At 45.7% G+C, this 24890-nt stretch overlaps 1 protein-coding gene across 5 annotated transcripts; it reads right to left on the reverse strand.

Annotated features, from left to right (window-relative positions):
- Positions 1–1363: 1363 nt before the first annotated feature.
- LOC129380644 (uncharacterized) lies at positions 1364–18647 on the reverse strand. Of its 5 annotated transcripts, XM_055062305.2 has the most exons (7): positions 17596–18647; positions 17381–17516; positions 13685–13791; positions 11984–12052; positions 2882–2959; positions 2621–2677; positions 1364–1490 (listed from the first exon to the last, which is right to left on the reverse strand). In XM_055062305.2, the coding sequence occupies exons 2-7, from the start codon at positions 17475–17477 to the stop codon at positions 1404–1406; spliced, it is 495 nt and encodes a 164-aa protein (XP_054918280.1). In that variant the 5' UTR covers positions 17478–17516; positions 17596–18647; the 3' UTR covers positions 1364–1403. The 5 variants fall into 5 exon arrangements, 4 of the variants coding, with proteins under 4 accessions (XP_054918280.1, XP_072140942.1, XP_054918279.1 ...); XM_072284841.1 differs by lacking the exon at positions 17381–17516; XM_055062304.2 differs by lacking the exon at positions 17596–18647 and having other exon boundaries at positions 17381–17577.
- Positions 18648–24890: the final 6243 nt, after the last annotated feature.

Below are 24890 nucleotides of genomic sequence, written 5' to 3' on the forward strand. Positions count from 1 at the left end.
AGCGTTTTCGTGGTTAAAGAAACTTTAACCCTTTAATGGACGAAATTTTAAGGCCTCAGTGTCCAGAAGTATAATAAGCATTTCTTTCTGTTTTTTTGGAAATTCAAGGAAAAGAATAATTTCGAACAAAAGCTGAAGTTAATAATTAAAATCTATCCCTATAAGGGCACATTCACACCGGCGACTTGAGGAGGTCGCGCGACCATTTGCGACTCGCAATCAAAAAGCGACCGAAGGCGACTGATGTTCACACCGGCAAGCCCGGCTGAGCGCGACCCGCAAGTCGCAATCCCGGAGATTATCGTTCTCAGCGAGAACTCTCGGAATCCACGCGGAATTTGAACGCGACGCCGGAGGAGGCCGGATGTAGACACACGAAAGATCACTTCCGGCGCGCCGCTGATTGGTTTATCAGTTTTGCGACCACGGTCGCGCGACTGAAAAATCGCGAAGAGAGCGACTGGCCCAAAATGGTCGCTTTTCAAGAAAGGCGACCGTTTGCGACCATTTGCGACTGGTCGCTTTGCGACCAACTTGGTCGCGCGACCACTGTCAGTCGCCGGTGTGAATGTGCCCTAAGAATACAAGAGCCACTGTGACCTACGTGTCTCAGTATATAGCATATTAGAAACGTATAACTCTGCGTCTGTGAAATATAGGGTAGAGCACCACCACTCTGAAAGAAAAATGAGACTGTGCAAACAAGCGGCGTTAAATCGGCACAACAGCACGTCGGTAAAACGCGAGTGATAAATAGTTACCTATCTAGGCTTTTACGGCACAAGAACAGTGTAAATATTAGTCTGCATAAACATACTTCTTTATTTCGAAACTGGGATGCGTGGCGTTCTATCGATTGAAGACAGCAAACTTTAGTGTTTCACGTGAGGCGAAGCTAACGTTGTAAACTTTAGCGTATGCTCTCTTTAAATTACAACATTTTGTATCCCCCAAATCTTCCTTGTACTGCTGCAGAAACGTAATAAGATAGTGTGATTCGTTCATCGGATCTAATGTTCCAGGCTACCAGTTTAGCTCGGAGACAGACCTCAGTGGATCGTATTGGAGGTTGTTAGCCCTCCTTAAGTACACGGCTACAGAATGATTAGATTTATCACACAGCTGCAGTGTGAGCGGAGTTGTAGAAAAATTTTTTTTGCAATGGAGAAGCCGTAATGTCAGGTGTTATGGAACTGTCCGCGTTCTGGCATTACACTCGATAATGTTAACAGTTTCAAAAAGTATGCCAAGACATAACAGAAATAAACGTTTACAAGTAGTCATTTCACCTTCCTAGCTCCTTGCAATGATCATCCACAGAGATCCTCTTGAAATATCCAGGGTATAGAAAAAGGCTTACGAGTATAAACAGGACTATTCTAAATTTTATTTACGCAACCTGTCTAGAACAATGTGTCCCGCACCCATTTTATTCCGGAGAGCCCGATAGCCGCATCGTCGGTAAAGATGTTGTGGATCCTCGTACAGTTCTGAAACATGAATTGTCTTCAGTGCAAGTGGAAGTAAACTCAATCCTGCGAAAGAGTTGGGGAGGTATAGGAAAACATTGAACAAATAGTCGCTCCGTTCTAATCTGGAGCCCGAGGAAACGCGGGTCGCGCCGCGACAATCACGAAACGGCCACGGTTGTTGGCGCCCTGCCTCCGAATTCAACCTCTCCTGCGTGTCTGTGCCGAATCTGTCTCGCGTGTGTTGTCCTTGGCCGCCGAATCGCTTGGGATTTTGTAGAAGCATCTAAGCTTCAATTACTCGCTGGCACGATCTCGACAGAAGTGATCGTACCGCCGCTACATGTGGCGATAGATGTGAACAAAACTCACTGAAAGTTCAGCTCATTCTCGTGCTTTCGATTTGCGATGCGCGCAGCAGGGCACGTTGTAGAGGAAGTGCTTAAAAACACAGGTCGAGACCCTCACGTGCCTTAATTTCAACCATGATGCTCAAGGTGCGAAACCTTTGTTTTGTGTGGCACTGCAATATAATAACTTTCAAATACTGTTATTGAGCGTTGAATCCTGAATCAAGTATGTTCTATTCAAAGAAGTAAAATCTGCTGGCTTCCAGAGAGTCCCTGAATAATGCAGTCTTTTCATTTATCAGGGATCAAATGCGTGTGTTGCTTGAGCTAAACATGACGAACATTTATTTCCCTTTGAGTGAAGCCCCTTGGAACGACCAGATTGTTTTCGATATCACGCAGGCGCAGCATGATCACACGATGCAAGAAAGTGATATTTGAGAACGAACGGTGAACTATCTGGTACGAAACCTTTGTCTTTACAAGGTTTGAAATTATGCGTCCGATTCAATTGGGCTGATAAATGGAAGTGGGCGAGAAGAAAAAGAAATGCCAGATCTGTAAACCACGCCACTTAAATATGACGCAGCCTACAAATCTAGCAAATAGAAAGACAAAGCAAGGCGCATAAAATAGCACAAGTATCAGAAACACTGATAAGCTGACTATGGCGAGAAAATGTTATTACGCCATAAAAAGTGCGCGACAAGATTTCTTCATTACTAATTACTCATATCCAAAGTTTGCTAGTTAGTGTTTCTGTAAATAAACATTTCGCAATAAATTTTGGTTTTGGCTTACCACACCATCGTAATAGAGGCCCCTCGGATCTTCCAGATTCTTCGCATCTATCCATTCCTAAAGAAGTGCATAAAACACGACAAATTATTCGAGGCTTCAACGCAATTATAGAGTGCTCATTGTGTTTTAAAAGCATACGCAGTAAGAGTTGCATGCTTATCGATTTCATTACGCCCCCTGTGGCAAGCAGCAGAAAAAAAGATTATTTGCGAACAGACTGAATTTCAAAGCAATCCGGGTAAGAGTATTGCGAATACTCACAGGGTTTAGGACAGCCGTGAATAATGATGTCATTTTGGCAACACAATCTAACACCGCCTCACGGTAGACATCGAAACCCTGCGGTAGGATAGAGTGACAGACAAGCTTAGCTATCATCTTCGGAGTACAGCTGTGCTCGCGTAACACTCATGCGTGAGCGAAGTATATTTAAATGTAAGGGTGATATTAGTGGCGCTCCCTTGAAAAATGAACATGTACTGTAAGCTTGATTACCGGTTAGAAAGAAAGAAAAACATACAAGACACTGCAATAACGATAGCTTCTCTCACTCGACCCTAAACTTTCATATAAAAAATAAACTGAGAGCCTCGAACTTTGTTGCAACAGGATATTATCTTGAACCACTTTCATTTGATTTCTTCGGATCCTTGAAAAGTGTCTACGTGCTTCCTCGAAGTTGAGGACGGTCAAAGGGAGCAAGCTGGCTGAAAGCAATATAAAACCGTGGAAGTCCATTTAAAACAAGGAGGGTTAATAAAATTAAGCATTGTGTTTAAATAGTGTCTGATCATCCATTTTCAATAATTTTGCCTCGTACTGAACTCTGTAAACGAAATTCCGGCAGAACCCACTGCATGATGATCGTTGAAGAATAAGCGAGAGCATTCACACGCGCACACGTACGGATATATATATATATATATATATATATATATATATATATATATAATATATATATATATATATATATTAGTCATATCATAACAAGTCATCAAACACTGACACCAAGGACAACATAGGAGAAATTACTTGTGCCTAATAAATCAAATGAAGAAACGATAAATAGTGGAAATGAAAGGGGATGAAAAAACAACTTGCTGCAGGTGGAGACCGAACACACAACCTTCGCATTTCGCGTGCAATGCTCTACCAATTTAGCTACCGCGGCTCCGTTTCCCCATCCACTTTCTTGGGTGTTTATGTTTCCTAGAAGAACCCTGGGAGTGTTAGCCAGTGCCACCACTCACAGACCTTGGCGGTGGACGTGGAACGTCCTTCTGCTGCCGGCGTCACGAGAACGTGATCTTTTTGGGTGAAGGCGACTGGTCAATAATCCCGCACATGCTACCTGAAGGCATCAATGTTGCCGGATTCGAGACCCTCGTTATGTAATAAACGAGAAGGAAGGGGATTATCCGGGGGGCCCGATTTTTTATGTCATATCATAAGTCAACAAACACTGACACCAAGGACAACATAGGGGAAATTACTTGTGCTTAATAAATGAAATGAAGAAACGATAAATAATGGAAACGAAAGTGGATGAAAGTGTACCGCTCAGTAAGGCCTTTAGGCCGAGACAGTGACATTGTTCATGTCAGTAAATGACATGAACAATGGACAAGACTATATCCATCACAGGAAAAGGAAAAGACCTATATTCATCACATCTCGTGTAGGAAAGGTAATGGTACGTGCAATCTTAACAAGAAATACTAAAGATCTACGCCCCACTACAATGCTGGGATTTAGCAGAAACCTCTCTAATCAAGATGCAATTCTGCAGCTTAAGCTTCAAATTATAGACGTCCCAAGTACATCAACCAGAGCCATTCTTGGCTTTGATTTAAAAACGACATTTAACAATCTCACGCACACAACAATATATTGAATGAGCTAGACTTAAGAGAAAGAACCATACAACTACGTTCCAGACTTCCTGACTGGCAGAGTAGCGAAAATAAATATAGGAGATTTGGAATCGGAAGAAACAAGTATAGAGACGCAGGCACACCACAAGGATCGGTGATATCGCCAATCCTCTTTAAGCTAGCACTAATCGGATTGCCAACCAAACTAAACGAGTAGAAGGCCTAAATCACACCACATGCTTCGATGACATCACCATATGGGAAGTTAATGGCATTGATGGTCAAATAGAACAAATACTTCAGAACACAATGGAGGCCGTCGAACGATACTTCAAAGGGACCGGGCTGGCCTGCCTGGCAGAAAGGTCAGAATTATTGCTATACAGGGTCAAACGAAGAGGACGCAAACCAAATAATAGCAAAGGCGTGAATGACCCAGAAGAAGCAGAAATACAACAAAGAAGTGCGGATGGGACACTCGTACCTAAAGTGGATAAAATCAGAATCCTAGGACTAATAATGGAGCCCAAAGGCATCAACGGGGAAACAATCAGGAAATTATAGGGAATGGTGTCTGAAATAATAGTATTAATAAAAAGGTAACTAAGAAACAACGGAATGAGGGAAAAAGTCACACTAAATCTGGTACGGGCATTTGTCGTAAGCAGCATCCTATACTTGGCACCATACCTCAGATGGTATGCCGCTGAAAAGAACTCGAAGGCCTAATAAGGAAAGTACAGAAGCAGGCACTAGGACTTCCAGTAAGCACTAGTACAGAAAGACTACTGGCATCAGGGCTACATACCACATTGGATTAACTCATAGAAGCTCAACGCATACCACAATATGAAAGACTCTATAAGACAAAGACAGGAATAGGTAAATTAGAAAGATTGGGTATTAACTGCCACACACAACACGGAGAAAATAAGGAAATGCCAAGAAAGATCAAAAATATTGTTGCAGGAAGAAAGCAGGCCCACGAGTGTAAAATAATGTATACTTACAACTGAGGTTAATGGCGTTCAGGCAACTGCCAGACTTCGTCTTCCTCTCGTCCAATCCAACTTCTTCCTTCCTTTCACCGTAACATCACCCTCCCAGCGGAGTAGCTCCGTCACGGTGCAAGTTATAGAGCATCACTTTATGAGGGGACATAGGGCTTCAGCCTGGTGACGTGAACAACATCGCTGGTGACGTTGGGAGGCACTGAAGGCTGACCGACTGGGGTGATCCCGTATGTCACGTCGGACAATTGGCGTAAGGTCTGGTACGGACCAGAATAACGGCAAAGTAGTTTTTCCGACAAGCCGACGTGACGTGCAGGCGTCCAGAGAAGGACAAGGGAACCAGGTGAAAAATCGGAGTCTCGGTGCCGAAGGTCGTAGCGTCGCTTTTGAGAAGCTTGCGAGACTGTGAGGCGATGACGGGCGACTTCTCGGGCCTGGGCGTCTAAGTCAACAGCATCGCGAGCATAACCAGTGCTGGGTGATTGTACTGCGGAAGGTAGCAACGTGTCAAAGGGCAAGGTGGGGTCGTGGCCATACAACAGGTAAAATGGTGAAAATCCGGCAGTGTCGTGACGGGACGAGTTGTATGCGAAAGTGATGTATGGTAAAGCGACGTCCCAGTCGCGGTGATCGTCGGAAACGTACATGGCCAGCATTTCAGTTAGCGTGTGGTTTAGTCGCTCAGTGAGGCCGTTCGTTTGAGGGTGGTACGCGGTAGCAATCTGGTGTTCTGTAGAACAGGAGCGGAGCAGATCGTCGATGACCTTCGATAGAAAGTAGCGGCCGCGATCCGTCAGCAACTGGTGAGCGTCGCCGTGGTGCAGGATGACGTCGTAAAGTAAGAAGTCGGCGACATCTGTAGCGAAGCCGGTTGGTAGCGCTCGTGCGATGGCATATCTCGTGGCATAATCGGTTGCTACAGCAATTCATTTGTTTCCTTTGATGGAAATTGGAAAGGGGCCAAAGAGGTCTACGCCCACACGAAAGAAAGGCTCTGTGGGAATATCAACTGGTTGCAGCAAACCAGCGGGAGGCATAGCAGGTGTCTTCCGGCGTTGACACAGGTCGCTAGAAGCAACATAACGGTGCACAGAGCGATAGATGCTGGGCCAGAAGAAGCGTCGCCGCAGGCGGTCGTATGTACGAGTGATGCCCAGATGTCCAGCAGTAGGAGCGTCGTGAAGTTGCTGGAGCACGGCTAGTCGAAGGTGCTTGGGAACGATTAGGAGGAGCTCCGGGCCGTCAGGACGAACGCTACGACGCTATAAAGTTCCATCGCGCAAGGTGAACATCCGGAGGGACGGGTCATTGGGCGAGGAGCTTAGGCGTTCCATAAGTGTTCGAAGAACAGGATCTTTGGGCTGCTCGTCGCCAATATGGAGGAAGCCGGAGAGGGATAGGACTCTGATGTCCGAGTCTGCATCGGTATCGTCCGGTTGATCCACGGGATTGCGGGACAGGCAGTCAGCGTCTTTATGCAGGCGCCCTGATTTATACATAATAGAAAATGTATATTCTTGTAGACGCAGGGCCCAACGTGCAAGTCGTCCAGTTGGATCCTTCAAAGAGGAGAGCCAGCAGAGGGCGTGATGATCGGTTACGACGCAGAAGCTCCGACCGAAAAGGTACGGCCGAAATTTCGCGACCGCCCATACGAGCGCGAGACATTCTTTCTCAGTAATGGAGTAATTTCGCTCGGGCGTGGAAAGAAGGCGGCTAGCGTAAGCGATGAGACGGTCTTGGCCCTGTTGACGCTGAGCGAGGACAGCGCCGATGCCATGACCACTCGCGTCAGTTCGTACTTCAGTGGGCGCAGAAGGGTCAAAGTGCGACAGAATTGGGGAAGTTGTAAGCCGCTCAATCAAGGTAGAGAACGCTTTCTCCTGCAGTGGTCCCCAAGAGAAAGAGACGTCTTTCTTAAGAAGGTCCGTGAGAGGGTGAGCTATGTCGGCAAAATTTTTCACAAATCGCCGGAAATAAGAGCATAAGCCCAGAAAACTACGGACATCGTTTGTGGAACAAAGTACAGGAAACTTTCGCACGGCGTGAACTTTCTGTGGATCAGGTTGGATTCCGGCGGCGTTTACGAGATGGCCGAGCATGTTAATTTCACGGCGACCGAAATGGCACTTGGAGGAGTTTAGCTGAAGGCCAGCACGAAACACGGAGAGTATGGTTGTGAGGCGCCGCAGATGGCTCTCAAAGTTCGGCGAAAACACAATCACATCGTTGAGGTAACAGAGGCATGTAGACCACTTCAAGCCGCGCAAAAGAGAGTTCATCATGCGCTCGAATGTAGCTGGCGCATTGCATAATCCAAAGGGCATGACTTAAAATTGGTGCAGACCGTCCGGTGTGACAAAGGCGGTTTTCTCGCGGTCCATCTCATCGACGCTAATCTGCCAATAACCGGAGCGGAGGTCAATCGATGAAAAGTATTGGGATCCGTGAAGGCAGTCAAGAGCGTCATCAATGCGAGGCAGGGGTTAAATATCCTGCTTTGTAATCATGTTGAGGTGACGGTAGTCAACGCAGAAGCGCCCCGAGTTGTCTTTTTTCTTTACTAAGACAACCGGTGATGCCCACGGGCTACTGGAAGGTTCAATGATGTCCTTGTCCATCATCCTGTCTAGCTCTTTCTGTACGATGGCCCTTTCTGTTGCGGAGACACGATATGGCCGCCTATGAATGGGGCTGGCGTAACCGGTGTTCATGTGATGCGTGACAACAGATGTCTGGCCAAGTGGACGGTCGTCCAAATCAAAGATGTCCCGATAAGATGACAGGAGGTCACGAAGAGCTGCTATTTGCACGGAAGGAAGGTCAGGGGCGATCATCTTAGAAACATCGTCCTTAGGCGTCGAATACGGAGGAGTGGGTGACAATGGTCCGTTGGTACTGAGGAAGGATTCAGAGGTCAAAGAAGAAACCTCAAATTCTTCCAAAGGAGTGATATGCGCTATGGCGATACGGTGTGGCAGCACATGCGACGAAAATCCAAAATTGAGGATGGGCATGCGAGTGCAGTTTTCGCGGATCCGGACTAAGGTGCTCGGCAGGGCAATATTGCGCGACAAAACCACGTCAGTAAGCGGCGACACGACGTACTCGCAATCAGGTACGGGAAGACAGGCCGGCAGGAGGACATTTGTAGCCGCTTGTGGAGACAGCCTTGCAAACTCAGCAGAACATTAGCGGTGTGAAGCACAAGTTGTTGTGTCGGCAGGAAGCGGCAGATCCAACTGTACAACACCTGCGGAGCAGTCAATTTGGGCAGAGTGTTTCGAAAGAAAATCGAGGCCGAGAATTAGGCCGTGCGGACAGTGTTAAAGGACGATAAATAGAACAACGGTATAATGGCCCCCAATGATCACACGTGTTGTGAACATTCCAAGGACAGGTGAAGTACTTCCATCGGCGACTCGCACAGTGCCCAGTACGGCGGGTGTCAGAACCTTCTTGAGCCTTCGGCGGAGAGCAGCGCTCATAACTGAAAGCTGCGCTCCTGTATCAACGAGAGATCTAACAGGAACGCCATCAACTTCAATGTCCAGTAGGTTTCCACATGTAGGCAGGGTCAACAGAGGATCTGTGGGCCGGTTTGTAGTTGCAGCTTCACCTCCGGAAGCTGCACCACCTAGTTTCCCGAAGCGAAGTGACCGGTTGCAGAAGGGGACGAAGAGCGGTGAACGAGAGGTGAACGGGACCTACGACCTTGCGGAGACGGGGAGCGGCTAGATCTTGGTGGAGCACTGTCGGCGTTGATGTTCCTAGTCGGCGTATAGGGCGAGAAAGTGCGATTGTCTGGTACTTGGTGGTAGTGACTCGGAGACGACCACCGAGGAGGCGACGACCAGTGGTTGCAGCAATGACGGGCGATGTGTCCAATACCGGAACAATTAAAGCAGATGGGTTTATCATCCGCTGTGCGCCAGTCAGCTGGGTTGCGACGGGGTGGCGGAAAGCTTCCCGTCTGGGAGCGAGCGGCCGGAGAAATCTGGTAGGTGTTTGTATGGCGGACCGAGCAGAGAGATGGAATGCCCAAACTTGCTATTTCATCCCGAACGACCGCTTGTATAAGGGAGATAGCGGGCACGCCTTCCCGACAGTCGGGTCGAACAGGAGCCGGAGCCATGGCCTCAAGCTCATGGCGAACGATGCGCGTGATACCTTCCGGTCCTGCGGGCTGAACGAACCGCGGCGGGTCTTCGCAAGATGTCGCGGTGGTATTGGGCAATCGGTCGAAACTTTGAGCGACACGGCGGCCCTCCGCTTGTTCGAAGCGCCGGCACTCTTTTACAATTGCATCCACAGTGGCACAATCCTTACACATCAGGAGATTGAATGCATCGTCTGCAATACCTTTCAGTATGTGACCAATCTTGTCTGCCTCGGTCATGTTGTCATCAGCCTTGCGACAGAGGGCCAGCACATCCTGTATGTACATGACATAGGATTCTGTGGACGTCTGAGCGCGGCACGCAAGTTCTTTTTTTGCTGCCAGCTGACGGCCGATAGGTCTGCCAAACAGGTCCCGCATTTTTTCTTTGCAGACATCCCAGCTCATTAGGTCAGCTTCGTACGTGTCGTACCATTACTTCGCAGTTCCTCTTAGATAAAATATCACGTTTGCCAGCATCATTTTTGGATCCGACCGGTTGTTATCGCACACTCGCTCGTGCATCGTAAGCCAATCCTCGGCGTCAGCGTTGTCCGTGCCACAAAATGTCCCTGGGTCCCGCGGATGAGTGAGGCGTTGTCGCTTGTGTCGGTTGATTTGCCATTGTGGCGGCAGGTAGATGACGTCCGCTGCGAAGTTCCGTGATTGTACCCAGCACCTCCACCAAAATGTTGCAGGAAGAAAGCAGGCCCACGAGTGTAAAATAATGTATATTTACAACTGAGGTTAATGGCGTTCAGGCAACTGCCAGACTTCCTCTTCCTCTCGTCCAATCCAACTTCTTCCTTCCCTCCACCGTAACAATATGATAATGGCTCACCCCTCCTCCAAAGAACATGCATCGCACACAACATCAAGGGCGAAGACAAAGAAGGGCCAAGGAGATACAGGAAAAATTTCTAGGATATGAAGCAGCAGTTTTTGTATACGCAGCTAGACTCAAATGCAGGAAGGGAATCGCTGCAGTCGTAGTCAATCACAAAAAGGAATGTGTAACAAGCGTCGCGATACAGACAGTGCTTACAGAAGCAGTAGAAGAAACGGCAATAGCACTAACAATAACATAAACTAAATCATACTTTATAATGACTCACAGGCAGCAATTCGCAACTATGCGAACGGCCAAATCTCTCCGGAGGCAGGACACATATTATTGAAAGGAGCCAAAAAAACGTTCTATTACAATGGATATCTGTCCATACTCCTATCTAACCAAGGGACAGCGGAAACAATGAGGCGGCACACAACGGAGCTCGAGGGCTAACCTACCGAGTTGCGACAAGCATCGGTGCCGTGAACTCGGGGTCCGCCGAAGAAAGTGAGGACGGGGATCGGGAGTGGGGAGACAGATTGACCAAACACAAAGATATAACAATACATTACCAAATGCAGAGGTGCATTTGGTAATGTATTGTTAATGTATGGTGGTAATGTATCCACCACCTCCTGGAAAACTACATTATCCCCAGTATGTGCAGTGGCGGAAGTTAGAAGCAAGGAAAGACTGTAATCCGGTAACGCGTAACATAATTCATCCAGATATATAAATGACAGACGAATGTAAGTTACGTGGCTCAAGAGCAACTCTTGAGCATATGCTCTCGGAATGCAATGGGCCGGCGAGTAGCAATGGGGAGAGAGCCTCTGTACAGAGAGAGCTTCTGCGCGCGTTGGTTTGCTGTGCTGCTCCGCTCAGCCCCAGAAGATCAACTGTCGGCATTCCTGCGGGCCGACGACGCCGCCAGAGCCCAAGGGCTCGTGGCAGACGCCTAAGCAGGGTGAAGCCCACCGTATTTACTTACAGGACCAAAATAAAGTTTTTCCCACCACCACCAACAATAACAAAAGCTGCGCGCATCTGCGATTCCCACGCATTTGTGCTATCCACTGATTCTGTTCTTTTCAGCATATCCGACTGCAACTTGAACGGAAGTTCATGCTCAGGGCTAGGCTGAACATACAAAAGCTTGCCCTTCTGTAACAGGCTGCATAGAACGGATCTCGGTATTCAGGTAGTCGTAGAACAACTTGAAACAAAACAGAAAGTAGGTAAGAGTCAGCTGAGTAAAGGTACACCGCGCATGCCATGTTTTTTTAGCAAGCAGGGCAACCTATATTAGGTGGCCATAGTTTTATAGGTCTGCAGGAGACACCTGAGTCCTCGCAATGTTTTACATGAAAGAGTGCCGAAGCCTTTCTCTCAAGGATCCCATCACATTCTTCTAGCGCATCAAGGATTCTTGTGGTCATATTTGATGTTAACAATAATTAATTTTGGGAAATGAAATTCACCTACCTTAGACTTCTTCAATGGCGCATACTTGTGCCAGCAGAATCGAAATACGACGCACATTTTAGATGCTGCCTGTATAAAAGAAATCTGTTAAATTACCATGGTAATTATGCCACGTCACATTGAAACGGATGCGACGTTTGCTTGCGTAACGTTTTCTTTTTTATATGGACGTGACCCTTGTTTTGTTGCTCTCTTGAGCAAAGTACATCAGAGAGAAGTTCATTATTTACTCTTTCTTTCAAGGCTATTCCATAGAGACACTTTATTTGCTGCACTGTTCGTACGTGAACCATGAGTCGTTCATTGTTACGCTCTTTGTGACCCTTACTAGAACGAATACTTTTTCAACCTTCCAACCTAGGCTTGTTTACCGTACTTCTTTAACTGTCCTGCATTGTATCATTGTTTTTACCCATATCCCGCCAAAGCATTCGCATAGAGGCTAGCAGTATGCATGTTATCATAACAAATTTGACTGTGGTGGAACTCAGTAAAAATAATTGAGTAATATACAGCTACGTTGGGTGTGCATAGCAATGCAACGCTGTGGCATATGTGGAATCCTGGCAAATACTTACACAAACAATTTTGCTACGTTTCGTAGCATACCTTTTACCTTCTACGTAAACAGTTAAGCACTTGAGATGATGTAGCATACTGAAGAAAATGTCCGCGTGTTGCTAATGGCTCCATGTCGCCGCCTAATATTTGCCAATCTATATCCCTGAGTAAATATTCATGCCCACCTTCGAAAAAAAGAACTTTGCCTTATAAGTGAAGCACGCCATTGACTAACGTTTCAGCACAGCGCCCGCAGGTGAGTAAACGCTTTCAAAAGCTTTTATTGCCGTAACCATGGTACGCTAGAGTCATTCTTATCGCAGGATCAATAGTAGCCTCGCTCTGGGCTTTTCCAGAGTTGCCTATGCACCGAACTCCTGCTGCACGAAAATATCTTGGGAGCTGTGCAGTCGGGCTCTTTTCGGGTGCTTTATTCCAGACTATCTTTAGAAGTGGATACTTTTTTCGGTCATCTGAATTGTTAATAGTGCTAGCTAATATATCGCTCGTGGGCTCAGCTATAGTGCACTCCCTTTCTATTGCCTGTAAGATACGTCCAAGTTGGTGGTATTCAAAGAAAAGTGTGTACTGTATCTGTCCTTGGATCACGGCGAAACCAACTGCTGGAGTTTACATCTTCGTTGCGTAAATAAAAGGTACGTTCTGGTATGTTAGGTGCGAAAAGCCTGATATGAGCAAGAGGCGCGCCGTTGCGTGGACACCGGAATAGTGTTGACAGCCTGGGGTCCTTTAACCTACACGTAAATCTAGGTACACAAGCGTTTTCACAACTCGCCCCCATTAAAATGCAGCCGCCGCAACTGTCATGTAACCGGCGACCTCGACCTCAGCAGGGCGTCGCCATAGTCACTAAGCTACCGCGACAGGTTACCATGGTAACATTACAGCAAGGTAAAGGTAAATCAACTTCAGCCAATGTTTAGGACTGCGCAAGCGATACAATGTAAAAAAAAAAAAAACGTTTCAGGTATCGCAATCTGTGTGCGCTGTGTTTCACAGATAAATTGGTCTTGTGGAAAAAGTTGCCCTTCCTGCGAAGTAAAAGCTTTCGTGTTTAGGTAACATGCAACTTCATAGAGGTGTGTGTACCTAGGAAAATAGGTTTTAAGTGTACGATACCCGCTGGATCATCTTCGTAGAAAACTTGTATTTCGAAACTATGGGAAGAGCGCACTTGTCGACCAGCTTCGCCGCGAGTTGTGTTGCCTTTGCTTTCTGCACTATTCCTATAGAATGAAGAGAAAGAAAACATGACTTCATTCAACACCATTACCAAAGTGTTATTGCAAAAATGCTTTAGACAAACAATCTTTCAGGCCAGTCAGCATCCATGGCAATTTCGCATGAATCTAAACAGTAAATATACTAGGCTTCTTGAGAAGGAAAACATTCCTTAAAAAGAAAAAAAACTTTTTTCTCTTCAATTTTCCGTTCTGCCTTACTCTATTTTGTATTTCCCGCTTACTTTATTCTTTTCATAAAATGGGAAATGTTAGGAAAAAGTCACAGGAGCAGCTTCAAAGCCCCTAATCCTCGACAACACGGAGTTGATAACAGTGCACGTGTCACATTCTGTTCTACACAAACATAAAAATAACTACGCTGTCACCATATCACATAGAAGTATAAAAAACACACAGCAATGCAAGTACATTTATGTTATGCCTACAAAAGCCGCTATACATATCAAATTTTTGTTGACCAAATGTTTTCCACAGGCACCAAACTTTCTTTCTGATGAACCTGAATTCATTTCCTTCATAGCCTTCTGGGGCTTTCGAATGGATTCCAGGTTATACCTTGGATGGCACTGCCACCGTGCATATTCGCACGGAGCTCCTTTGCCTATACATTACTTATTATTTTATAACGAACAAAGAACTTTCACTCTACCTCCTGATTTTCCCATGTAAGGGTGACAGGTTGACAGGTTTGCAGGGTGGCGGTTTCATATCGGCTCTGCCTGGTGCCTTGTTCAATGTTCGATCTTTACTCTGTCACAATTGATTACGTGTGCTTCGATCCTACTTACCGGTTGTCCTTGCAGTTATGCTTGTAGGCGTATTGATACAGAAATTTCCCTGGCAGGACAGACAATGTATCGAGGGGAAGCTCTGTACATAATGAATAGACCATTTGCAGATACTAGTGGGCGCCTTAAATATTCTTTGCTTAATACTATAGAATTCTATCATTTATGTGCATCTGCTGTGGATCCTAGTGTAGAACGGCAGGTAGCGCAGTATTTCGCAAAGATTTAAGAAAGTTGATTCAAACTTTTGCACACTTGATGAATGCTTACGAAGACATGCAGTATTTTTAAGGAATCGTTTTCAATATATTGCGGTCCTTCAGACGTCTCTTTTTAGCCAGGTTAGTCAGCTTTTTATGCGCAACTATTACAGTTTGCATACAACCTCTAAAACAAGTTTTGAAGCAGCGAATCTTCCTGACTAACTTTTACGGGTTTATTTTGCAACTTAGGGCTAATTTCACACGATTTCCAAATTTTCTTGCTCGGGGTTTTCTGCACGTTACGGAACTGAAATGGACTCATTTTCTAAAATAGAAATATTCTTCGCTTATACAGGCTTTCATGTCATGTCACTGCGACACATCCATATTACAAAAGTCAGGACTCAAAATTAACGGTGACCGCATGCAGTCCTTACCGTGCAGGTATGTTTAAGCACGAGCATGCTTGTGTTTAACTTTGTAAGAATGTAAATAGTGCTGCCGCCAGCAGTAAGCGCAACCTAGCAATGTCATTGAAAATAGAATGCTGAATTACGTTTCTTTATTCGAGCATGGAAGAGAACGCTTCCGTTTCATAGCTTCAATGCCGTTCGAAAACAGCGCCTGCTCGCTCATGAATAATAAGGCGAAGAACGCATAAGATAGCGCTTAATAAATCGAAATACGGGATAGCCACAGATTTGAGCACTGACACCATTACTCCTTCCCAGGTTCCATGAAGCACTTCATCATTACTGTAGTGATAAGGTCATTTACACTTCCCTATTGCCGTATTCCGCTTCCTCTTTATTTTCATATCGTCTTAAGGGGTGATTGAGTATGTCGTTCCACCGTTCTTGTGTACGCGCTGGCATTTATATTTTTCACTAAGGCCACTGCTACCACGAAATAACTCCGTCTCTTTACTAAAGATCCTATTCGCCAATTTCTCCGCGCTAGAAAAAGGCCTAGGTCAGTCGCTGCGTTGCCACACATATTGACCAAGTCTCTGCAACTCTCTTGCATTGTCCTCTAGTAGCACAATATCGTCCACATATATCGGTCCAGGGACTTTCTCGGGCACCTTTTGTGCACCAGGAATGTAAGATAAATCAAAACGTTGTCAACGTTGCCGTTTGACTGTTGTCAAATAACAGAAAATTCTTGTTTCACTCCTAGGTGAATTTACAGTGCCCTACCGGCCTTCCAATGCAATTTGTACTCGGCTATTCCTGTATATGTCCCTCAGCAGTTCCACAATGTTGTCATCTATGCCTCGTGCTTAAGGATATCCCATAAAAGATTTCTGGTCTACGATGTCATAAGCTCCTTTATTGTCTAGAAATCTATCCATAAAGGTCTTTTCTGAACTATTGAAAGATATATTCAGCGAGGTAGCACAAACATGTTATCCTGCGAGCGTATGCCTGGTCTGAACCAGAGTGGAGTTCCCCCAGCACATCATTTCCCACGCCTTTAGAAAAAAATAAGTTTATAGCTTGTATGGCGATTGTATTATTCACCCACAATATTCTAACTGGCATGTACGATTTTATCTTATCCTTATCACCTTCGGCTTTGTGTAGGATGTTCACCATGCTTTTACGCCACCCAACAGGAACTTTCTTCGTTCGTTGCTCTATGGCATTAGTCACCGTACCTTTCTCTTCGAACCCAGATGTTTATTTAGCTGTATGGGGATTTCATCGGCTCTTACAGCCGTGTTATCGGGGGCTTTTCCGTCATCTCTTTGCAAGTAAAGCTTTTCCACGCTAAATATTTATCTCTCAGGCTTGTCTGTTGTTGCTGGATCAGTTTGAGTAGGAACTACGCTACCTTTTTTTTTTTTGCCGAAGGTATCTCTAACGACATCTCTGATGAACTGCTCCACATCGGTTCCTTCAGAGATGTTACAGTCTTAATCCCTGGAAACCGTTTGACCCTTTTTTTTTACACGTTTACGCCCTTCATTACGCCCTTCTTTTACCCCTTCTTTCACATACGAAATGCAAATAAAAGGTGCCTGCTCCGAATCTCGTAGACGAGTTTTTGTCAAGGCGTAGCCGCTAATTGCTTCATCATCCAGTTGCGTTTGTGTAGATTTTCTTAGTCTAACCGGCTCAGCATAGGAGTATGGGACAACCACTGTCTTATGTCCAGTGATTCAAGTTCGCGCCAAAGTGGTCTGTTGGAGAGCTGCACATGTCCAGTTACCCTTGGCTAGTGGCCCCGTCGGCGTAAAAGACATTCATTGAAGAGAAGCACATGGCTCGTGGCACATACCACCTGGCCCATGCCCAGTGATTCATATCCAAAGAGGCACGACTAAGGGTTGAGACGCACGACTAGCATTGGCGCTTTTGCTTTGCACACGTTGCGCTAATGGGCTAACATTATATTATGTGGGCCATGCAAGGAGCCACATCAATTAGGGCAATGCTATTGCCGAATTTCTGAGTGCAATCCAAAACAAATAAGAAACTCTAGCGTGGACTTCAATCGGGACTGGAAGCTCCATTTCCTTTTCGATCCCAAAGCAGAAGGATATGTCGATAAAAATGGCTCGGGGCCTTTCCTCACCTGCTTTTTCCTCACACACGTCAAATTTTGCGCTATTGCACAGTACTACAAACGACAGCAAAGTGGGGATGGCTAAGCGAAGAGAGAAATGCTCCATGGTGCCTCCTCGAAGTTCCCAATGGCAATGTTGCGATCACTGCGAGAGAGGCCCATAATATTGGGAACAGAGTATCGGGAAAAAACGTAAAAGAAATGAAACAGACGACAATACGGACCTGGCTCAGGCACTGCGCATTTTGACATTAGTTCAATTGCTTTTCAGAAAAAGCCGTCGATGCACCTGCTGGACACATATGGCGTCTCGCTGGAAAAAAACAAATAAGGAATACAGCTGTTGATTCCGTGATGACATTTTGGGATATAAATTACTCTAAGCTAAACAGTCAATACGACGCGCCTGTCTGCCGACTATCGCCAAGAATCAGGGTCAGAATGAGTATTTTTCACGGGGTGGATATTTCTTCTTGTCAATAACAAGACCTTGACATTTTCAGTGGCCTTCTTGTAAGGAAGTTTATAGTGTATAAAACATAATATATGTAGTATATGAAATATAAATAGCGTCTCCGCAAGGAGCTGCTGAGAAAGCTGACAGTAGATGCCTTCGGTGCGCAATCAATTGGTAGTGTCCAAAACCAAACTGCGTAAACCAAAGCCGAGATTTGTCGCTGCCTTGCAAGACATATTTGCAAGACTATGTCCTTTTTTTATTTTTTTTTAATAGCATTACGTATTTCACATAAATCAGTCGAGGGGCCTTCTGTTGCTCCCTGTGCGCAATAAGGCGCGTAAGGTATGTCAAAACCAAATTCTATGTTTTCGATTCGTCTTTCTAGGCACACAGCATAAAGTGTGAACACTATTGAAGATATAGCAAGTGCTGATTTCCCTTCGTGGTGAACCTCCATTACTTGATTGCGTTTTCAGCCTTTTCGATACAATTTTCACTCGTTGACCATACATATATATATTCTGCGCAGTTTCACAATATTGTCATCTATGCCCTCATGCTTTTTGATACCCCACCGCAATTCTCTGTCCGCGTTGTCGTAAGCCCGCTTAATACGTAGAAATGCTATCCTTAAAGGTACCGTCTGATACGTTAAAATATCTGTGCAGACAGTTAGTACAAAATGTTATCCCTAAGCGTCTATCTGGCTGTTGTTGTTCTCGAACTATGTTATTTTTCCACCCTCTGTGACAGCTGTTATTTGACGTCTTGTGTTGCTATTCTATCAACGACGTTACATCTAACCGGTCTGTAGAGCTCGCCTTATTCTTACCCCCCCCCCCCCCCTTATTTTTTAATTTTGAGGTTCATCTTGCTTTCTCGCCCTTCAATGACGATATCCTTTCTTTTAGTCACAGGCTCCGTGGTACATGTTTACCCCTTAGAGGCTCAATTATCCTGCTTTAAGAAAAAATTCTGGCCGAACCATTCACATGGTGGCGCATTAGCCAGTGAAGCTGCTTCTCTGCTGCTGGGACACAGACTCGAACGACCTGGCGTGACACTTACGAGCGGCCTCCAATGCGTGATTAGACTCTCACTTCTACTCTCGCTGACGTTCTTCGGAAGCAAACTCACTAGCCACATTATCCGCTTTCGCACGGGCACGTCATCATCTGTTATAGTCGCTTCTCTGCTGTCGACGCTTCTCGTCGAACTCGGCTTGTTGTTCGGCCGTGTGGACCAATGTTTGGTCTTCCCACTTTTCCATTTCTTGTTGGAGTTGCAACTGTTGCAATTGTCTACCACTGCAATACAAAATCCATTTCTTACACACCGCGGCGGCTACCGCGGCGCACATCCCCGTGCTTTCCCGCCACAACTGCCGCGTCGTTGTAATGAGGGCGGACGACAGCAGATGGAGCCGGCAGCAACGGCGGCCAGCGCGGGTGCACTCCCTCACTGCGAAGGTGCGGCGCACGATGAAATCATGTAAACACGTGTCCTTGCTTTCTTCTCCGGCGTGCTTTTGTTTTTACCTTTTTGGTTCACTTTACGGACGTTAGCCAGCCCAAATAGCCCCCCCTCCCCCCCCCCCCTCCCTAGGAGACCAACTATACTGCTCATTCATGCAAGTTCGTCAGGTAAACAGCTCTGCTACAAAACATTCAAGCTTCAGCTCCAGATATGCATGCGGATTAAAAACTCGAAGAGAATCTGCTACCCCAGGTGAGATTTGCAGAGTCGTTTAACAAGAACTGAAACTGGCATATAGCATAATACAATTAACGTATATTCGTACGTCATCCCATTGGGGAAACTCTGACTTAGCAGGCGGACAGTTTTGCATCAATAGCAGTCTTTAATATGGTCAGTATTGCAGAGATGGCGCTCTCAATTCATGCACCTGAATTGATGTGGCCGCACGAATTTCCCCAAGTGTTCACGCTCGTTCAAAGCAGCATGCGCAAAGCTTCGCCTTCTGAGTCAGATAAGGTGACACGCTGACACGTTTTTGATGGATCACCCCAACTGCGTGACGTCAAAATCAGGACTTCTCTCGCCTCCGTTTGGACTTGGAGCTCAGATTTGACATGTCGCGGAATCGAGACAACACACGATAAGAGATTGAATTTTCATCTCGCAGGCTTTTCTGTCCCCGCGGTGTTCCCATGATGATGACTGGCAATAATGGTTTATAGTCATTGCCATTAAAACGGGTCGATGACACACAATCACCTAGCCTGTTTTATATATTCAGGTGTGCTGTATGTGCATTTTATTGCGGTAAATTTTTTGCACATCTCCTTGACATTTTTTTAGAGCTCTTAGGGGCCCGTTCCTGCGGCGGGCTCGGCGTTCCTTGCGTAACCGAGCGAACGAGCACAACGAAAGACGAGAGCCAACGCAGCGCGCAGCGGGAGATGGAAGAAGCTGCTAAACAGAAGAGACGAGAGGAGGAAAGCTGAGAGGAGGGTGCAGCGGAACCGCGAGGCGGAAAGCGGAGGAGGGTATGGCGAAATCTTAAGAAAGCGTAGTGCGGCGGTGGTGGCTACGAGACGGCTCCGGAGTAGCGCGCGTCGTCTAGGTTTGTCGGTGGAATCTTTCTACAACTGCGAGGCTTTTGTTTCGAGGAACCCGTATGGGCTTCCTTCCTAGCAATTGCTACGATTGGGTGGATGTCTAATTTTCCCTTTATTAATTACTTCCCTCCACTTTGCGGGTTTCCTCAGAACTATTATGTCTTAAGCAAACAGCTCGAGCCTCACATAGCAAGGCAGTGCCCTTAGTGTTATCATACAGGTTTTCCATTCTAATTTCTTTCTTCCCATACACATAACCCTCTATGGTCTTTTTTGTTTTCATTTATTGCAACTAATTCGATGTCTACGTTTACATCGCATTCTACCTGATTACTCCTGGTTGTCTATTTATACTTAAAGTTGCCCTGTACTTAAGTGCCAACTTTGTTCACCTCTTCCTCGATTCTGTGTCCACGCTTTTTAGGTACAGATAGTTGTGCACGTTAGCTTCCCATTTAGTTTCATCCATGTTCCCGAGCCTTCAAAACTAATTTTGCTGTGTGCGTCTCTATGAGTTCAAAAAGGGGATCAACCCATTTCACCTAAGACTGCCTCATTTGCGGTATTACTGTGGGCTCTCAAAGCCAACCGGCTTAGCGAGCTTTAGTTCACTTGACTTCACAAGACATCCAATTGTAAGCACAGAATGGCATTTTTCGAACGTTAGCACTGGCACCATTCCTCCTTTAAAATTGCATTTGCTTTATCTTCCAATATTAGTGCGTTACTTTTTTCACCTTAAATTGGTGGATGCTAAGCAAGTATTTCCTTCAAGTATGTATGTGCCGATGTACTTATATTGCTTGGATGTGGGTATGACTTGCTGTTGAATTGACACAATGTAATTAATCGCCTATTCAATGAAGATTATAATTCCCGATTTCGCCGGGCTATACTTAAGGGCAATATTTGTCGCTGCATTGCCACAGATATTCGCAACTGCCTATAAGGCTCTTGAATGGTTCGATCCTTCTGTATCATTCCAGCAACCTTCTGTAGCACCGCTTTTCCTTTACGCATGCAGAGTAAATCAAACCCTAATTCCCTATTTCTAGTCACCTTTCTATGTTCGTAGCATAAAGCTTCAAGATCAATGGATACAGAGCGTTTCCTTGCTTTAGTTTTTGATTAATTTCCACCACATCATTATATTTCCGCTCTTGCCATACAATTTGTACTACGTTGTCTCTAATATCTCCCACAGCAGCTCCATGAAATCTTTCTTTTCTTCGCGCTTGAAAATATACCGTAAGAATTGCCTCCCTACGTTGTCGCAGCCGCTTGTATTATCTTGAAATGCTATCAATAAAGTTCTACTCAGAGCTACTGAAACCTCTATGCCCTTAATTAGTACAAACACATTGTCCTTTAAGCACCCGCCCGGTCTAAACCAATTCTGTAGTTTTCCAAGTACATCATTTTTCTCCACCCACTTCAACAGTATAATTTTATGTCTTGCACTGCCATTCTATATATAATCGATGTTACTGTAACTCGCCTGTACGAGCTCATCTTATTGCTATCACCATTGCCTTTTTAGATAAGGTTCATCTTGCTTTCCCGACATCCGACCGGAATTCGTTCAAATTACATCCTTCATGGTATTATTCAGCAGTGCCCTGCTCTTTGGACCGGGGTTTTTGATTAGCTAGGTTGATCAGATCCTGCGGACATGTTATTGAAGACATTTTCTGCTGCTTTTTTGGCAGTAAAGGTTTTTATGCGAATTTTGCTGGCGGTGGTAATGGTGGCGATGATGTACAATGGCGGGGTTAGCCTGGCAGACTCGGACGGCAATTGCTCCAGCTGAACGTCTTCTTTTGCGCCAGATATGTCATCATCTGCCCAGCAGCCCTGTCTCTTTCAGAATTTGAGAATATGGCTGACGCTTGCCCTGCCATTCTTTTCACGGCGGTGCGGTGGACGGGCGAGCCCGGTTGCGCTCGTCGGCGCTGTAACTGACGCCCGGAAAAGGGAGCTGTCAAGCTGCAAGGGTGTGCAGTGGGAGAGAGAGAAAAAATGGAGGATGGAAAGGCAGGGAGTTTAACCAGAATGAGTCCAGTTTGCTACGGAATACGTGGGGAGGGGTATGGGGGAGTGAAAGCGAGAGAGAGAGGGAGAGAAAACATGAATCTATATAGCACTTTCGCATGTGCGAAGTTAGGTGCAGGGTATCTACAGTCGGGCGTTCAAGTTTGTTGCCTTGAGCCAGTGAAGAAGCTCCCGAATGGCTTTCTGGGCGAATGAATTTTGAGGCTAGGCTCCCAAGGTCTTTTCTTCTGTGAATAGCCTGTCGTCCAGTCTACTCAAAGTGCTCTGGATAGTCTGACGTTGGCTATCAAAGCGAAAACAGTGGCGCAGAAGACGACTGATGGTCTCTTCAGACTGGCGCCTAGCGCACATCGGTGAGTTCGCTATTCCAAGGGGATAGTTACAGGAGCTAGCGAATGCTACTCCTCCCACAGCCGACACAGCTATGTTGCATAACGTCGTGAAAGGTGATTTGCCGAAACAATATAGCCTCAGCTACGGATACTTAATGTGCGATGGGGATATCAATTGATCGCGCTTCTTTCATTTCTTGTCCTTTAATGCGAGCTTTGTTTCCGGCTCGCTCTCGTAGGACACCTTAACTTAAATGCACTGCCACTTCCGCGGCACCCTTATCTTAAGGTAAGAGTTTTCTCGCTGATAAATTGCGTACGAATTGCGCAGCTTAATGAATTCCCCCTCAGATGTTCTCTATCGGGAATTTCTGTCGTTCCACATAATGTCCTAAGTCGCTACAGAAATTTCTGCAGTCGAGAGAGACATCTTGGTTTTTTCTTCACCCGTGTGCCGCCGGTACCAGCTATGCTTCCCAATGGCTGCATATCACTGTAAGTTACACGTGGGTTATGTTTCATAGAATTGTGGGTCATAGTGCAACGTATGACAAACGTTCCAGGTTATTGACCTGATGAGAGTTGCCAATACTAACTGAACTCTCCCGTTTATTTGTTTTACTACGTTGGTACTTAACATTTCTGGTGTCAAAGTTGCACTAAACAAGGTACTTGGTTTATATTATGGGAAAGTAAGCGGCACGCTAAGGGTAATGTGTAGACAAATTTCAAAGTGCGGAGATGAAATACGGCGTTTGGATTTGGCTTTGGATAAGCAGCTTTGTAGGTGTGTTTCAAGGACAAATGTATCCCGCCGCTTTGGGAGAACGCTGAATGCAACCGACGTGAAGTTTAGAAAGAAACACAAAAAATAGCGAATTGTACACTATTGCCAAAGTTCTGGCGAAAGAAAATGCGTGTCTCGAAGGCTCGAAGGCATTTTCGCGGGGAAGAATTCAAACAGCAACAATATACGAAGAACGTTTTTAAGTCTGCGATCTTATTGCAGGCAGCCAAAACTGTTATTACTGCGCTCAAAAGGAGCATTCTCTCATGGATGTCCAAGTTGTGATTGCCCAAGTTCGCACAAACCTGCTGCCATTTATAGGAGTGATGCGTTGGAAACTGCAAGTCTCTTATTGGCTGCAAGCAATTAAAGAGCACTTAGTGCATGATTCCATTCAGTGCGATTGCGTTATTCAACCGCCATAAAAGCAGCGATGCTTGAATGACTACTATACTTATTGCAGGCAGGTACACAATAGACATACTGATGTGTTTATATGCTTATATATGTGCGTGCAGCGTGTGTGACTTTTTTTGTTCTATCAAGACGCATGAGCTTCCTATCTTGCACTAAAGCCTTTGTACTTCAGCAGGCTGGATACTCTATTTTATTAGTATGATTTTTGAAATTTTGAAATATATAAATAAATGCAACCACCGGTGTGGGCTTACGGGGAGTAACGAAAGCCACAGTCGAGTGCCGTGCTTTTGTGCACTGCAAGCGCCGAAAGAAAATGCAGCAGCCCCAACGACGTCATGGCCGCCATGTATTGCACAACACTTATTCGCGCTCTCTCCACCAAATTTCTTTCTCACAAGCTGGCGCCAGAACTACGCTTTTGTTAGAAAGCTGTCCCTCAGCGTAAGAAGCACGTTGCTGTGTGAGAACGTTCTCGAACGTTGTCACTGATTCTCTCTGTTGTCTGCAGACGCTGTTATCGAAGCAGTGTAATCAGAAGATAGCATGAGCGACGAAAATAGTGTTGCACCTTCTAGAACACATGCGAGCACCAGAGATAGCGCTTGTAGCTTTAGTGAATCATACATAAATAGCCGTCGTTTTTGACCGGCGCATCAGATTTCAGCAATCGCCGACTGTGGTGGCCGCTATCGTTGAAACTTGAGTGCCACTTCGTTTTCTTTCCAGAATTTCGGCCTATGGAGAGTTAGTTTTCGACTGCCAGATATTTCTACTTTGTTCTTTCTACTCTGTTCTTCTCTATCTACTCTGACTACCCAGTGACACTTTATACATCCTCATGACGACTACACCTGGGGAACAGCATCTCCCGAGCACTGGTTGTACC

This window comes from Dermacentor andersoni, chromosome 10 (genome assembly GCF_023375885.2).
Source record: "Dermacentor andersoni chromosome 10, qqDerAnde1_hic_scaffold, whole genome shotgun sequence".
Lineage (NCBI taxonomy): Eukaryota > Metazoa > Arthropoda > Arachnida > Ixodida > Ixodidae > Dermacentor > Dermacentor andersoni.

Coding starts and splice junctions, on each gene's coding strand:
- LOC129380644 (XM_055062305.2), bottom strand. CDS start 17,477: ATGGAGCATTTCTCTCTTCGCTTAGCCATCCCCACTTTGCTGTCGTTT. Junction 12,053..13,684: donor CTACGAAGATGATCCAGCGG/GTATCGTACACT, acceptor TCTTTTATACAG/GCAGCATCTAAAATGTGCGT. Junction 2,960..11,983: donor CGCCATTGAAGAAGTCTAAG/GTAGGTGAATTT, acceptor ATCCTACCGCAG/GGTTTCGATGTCTACCGTGA.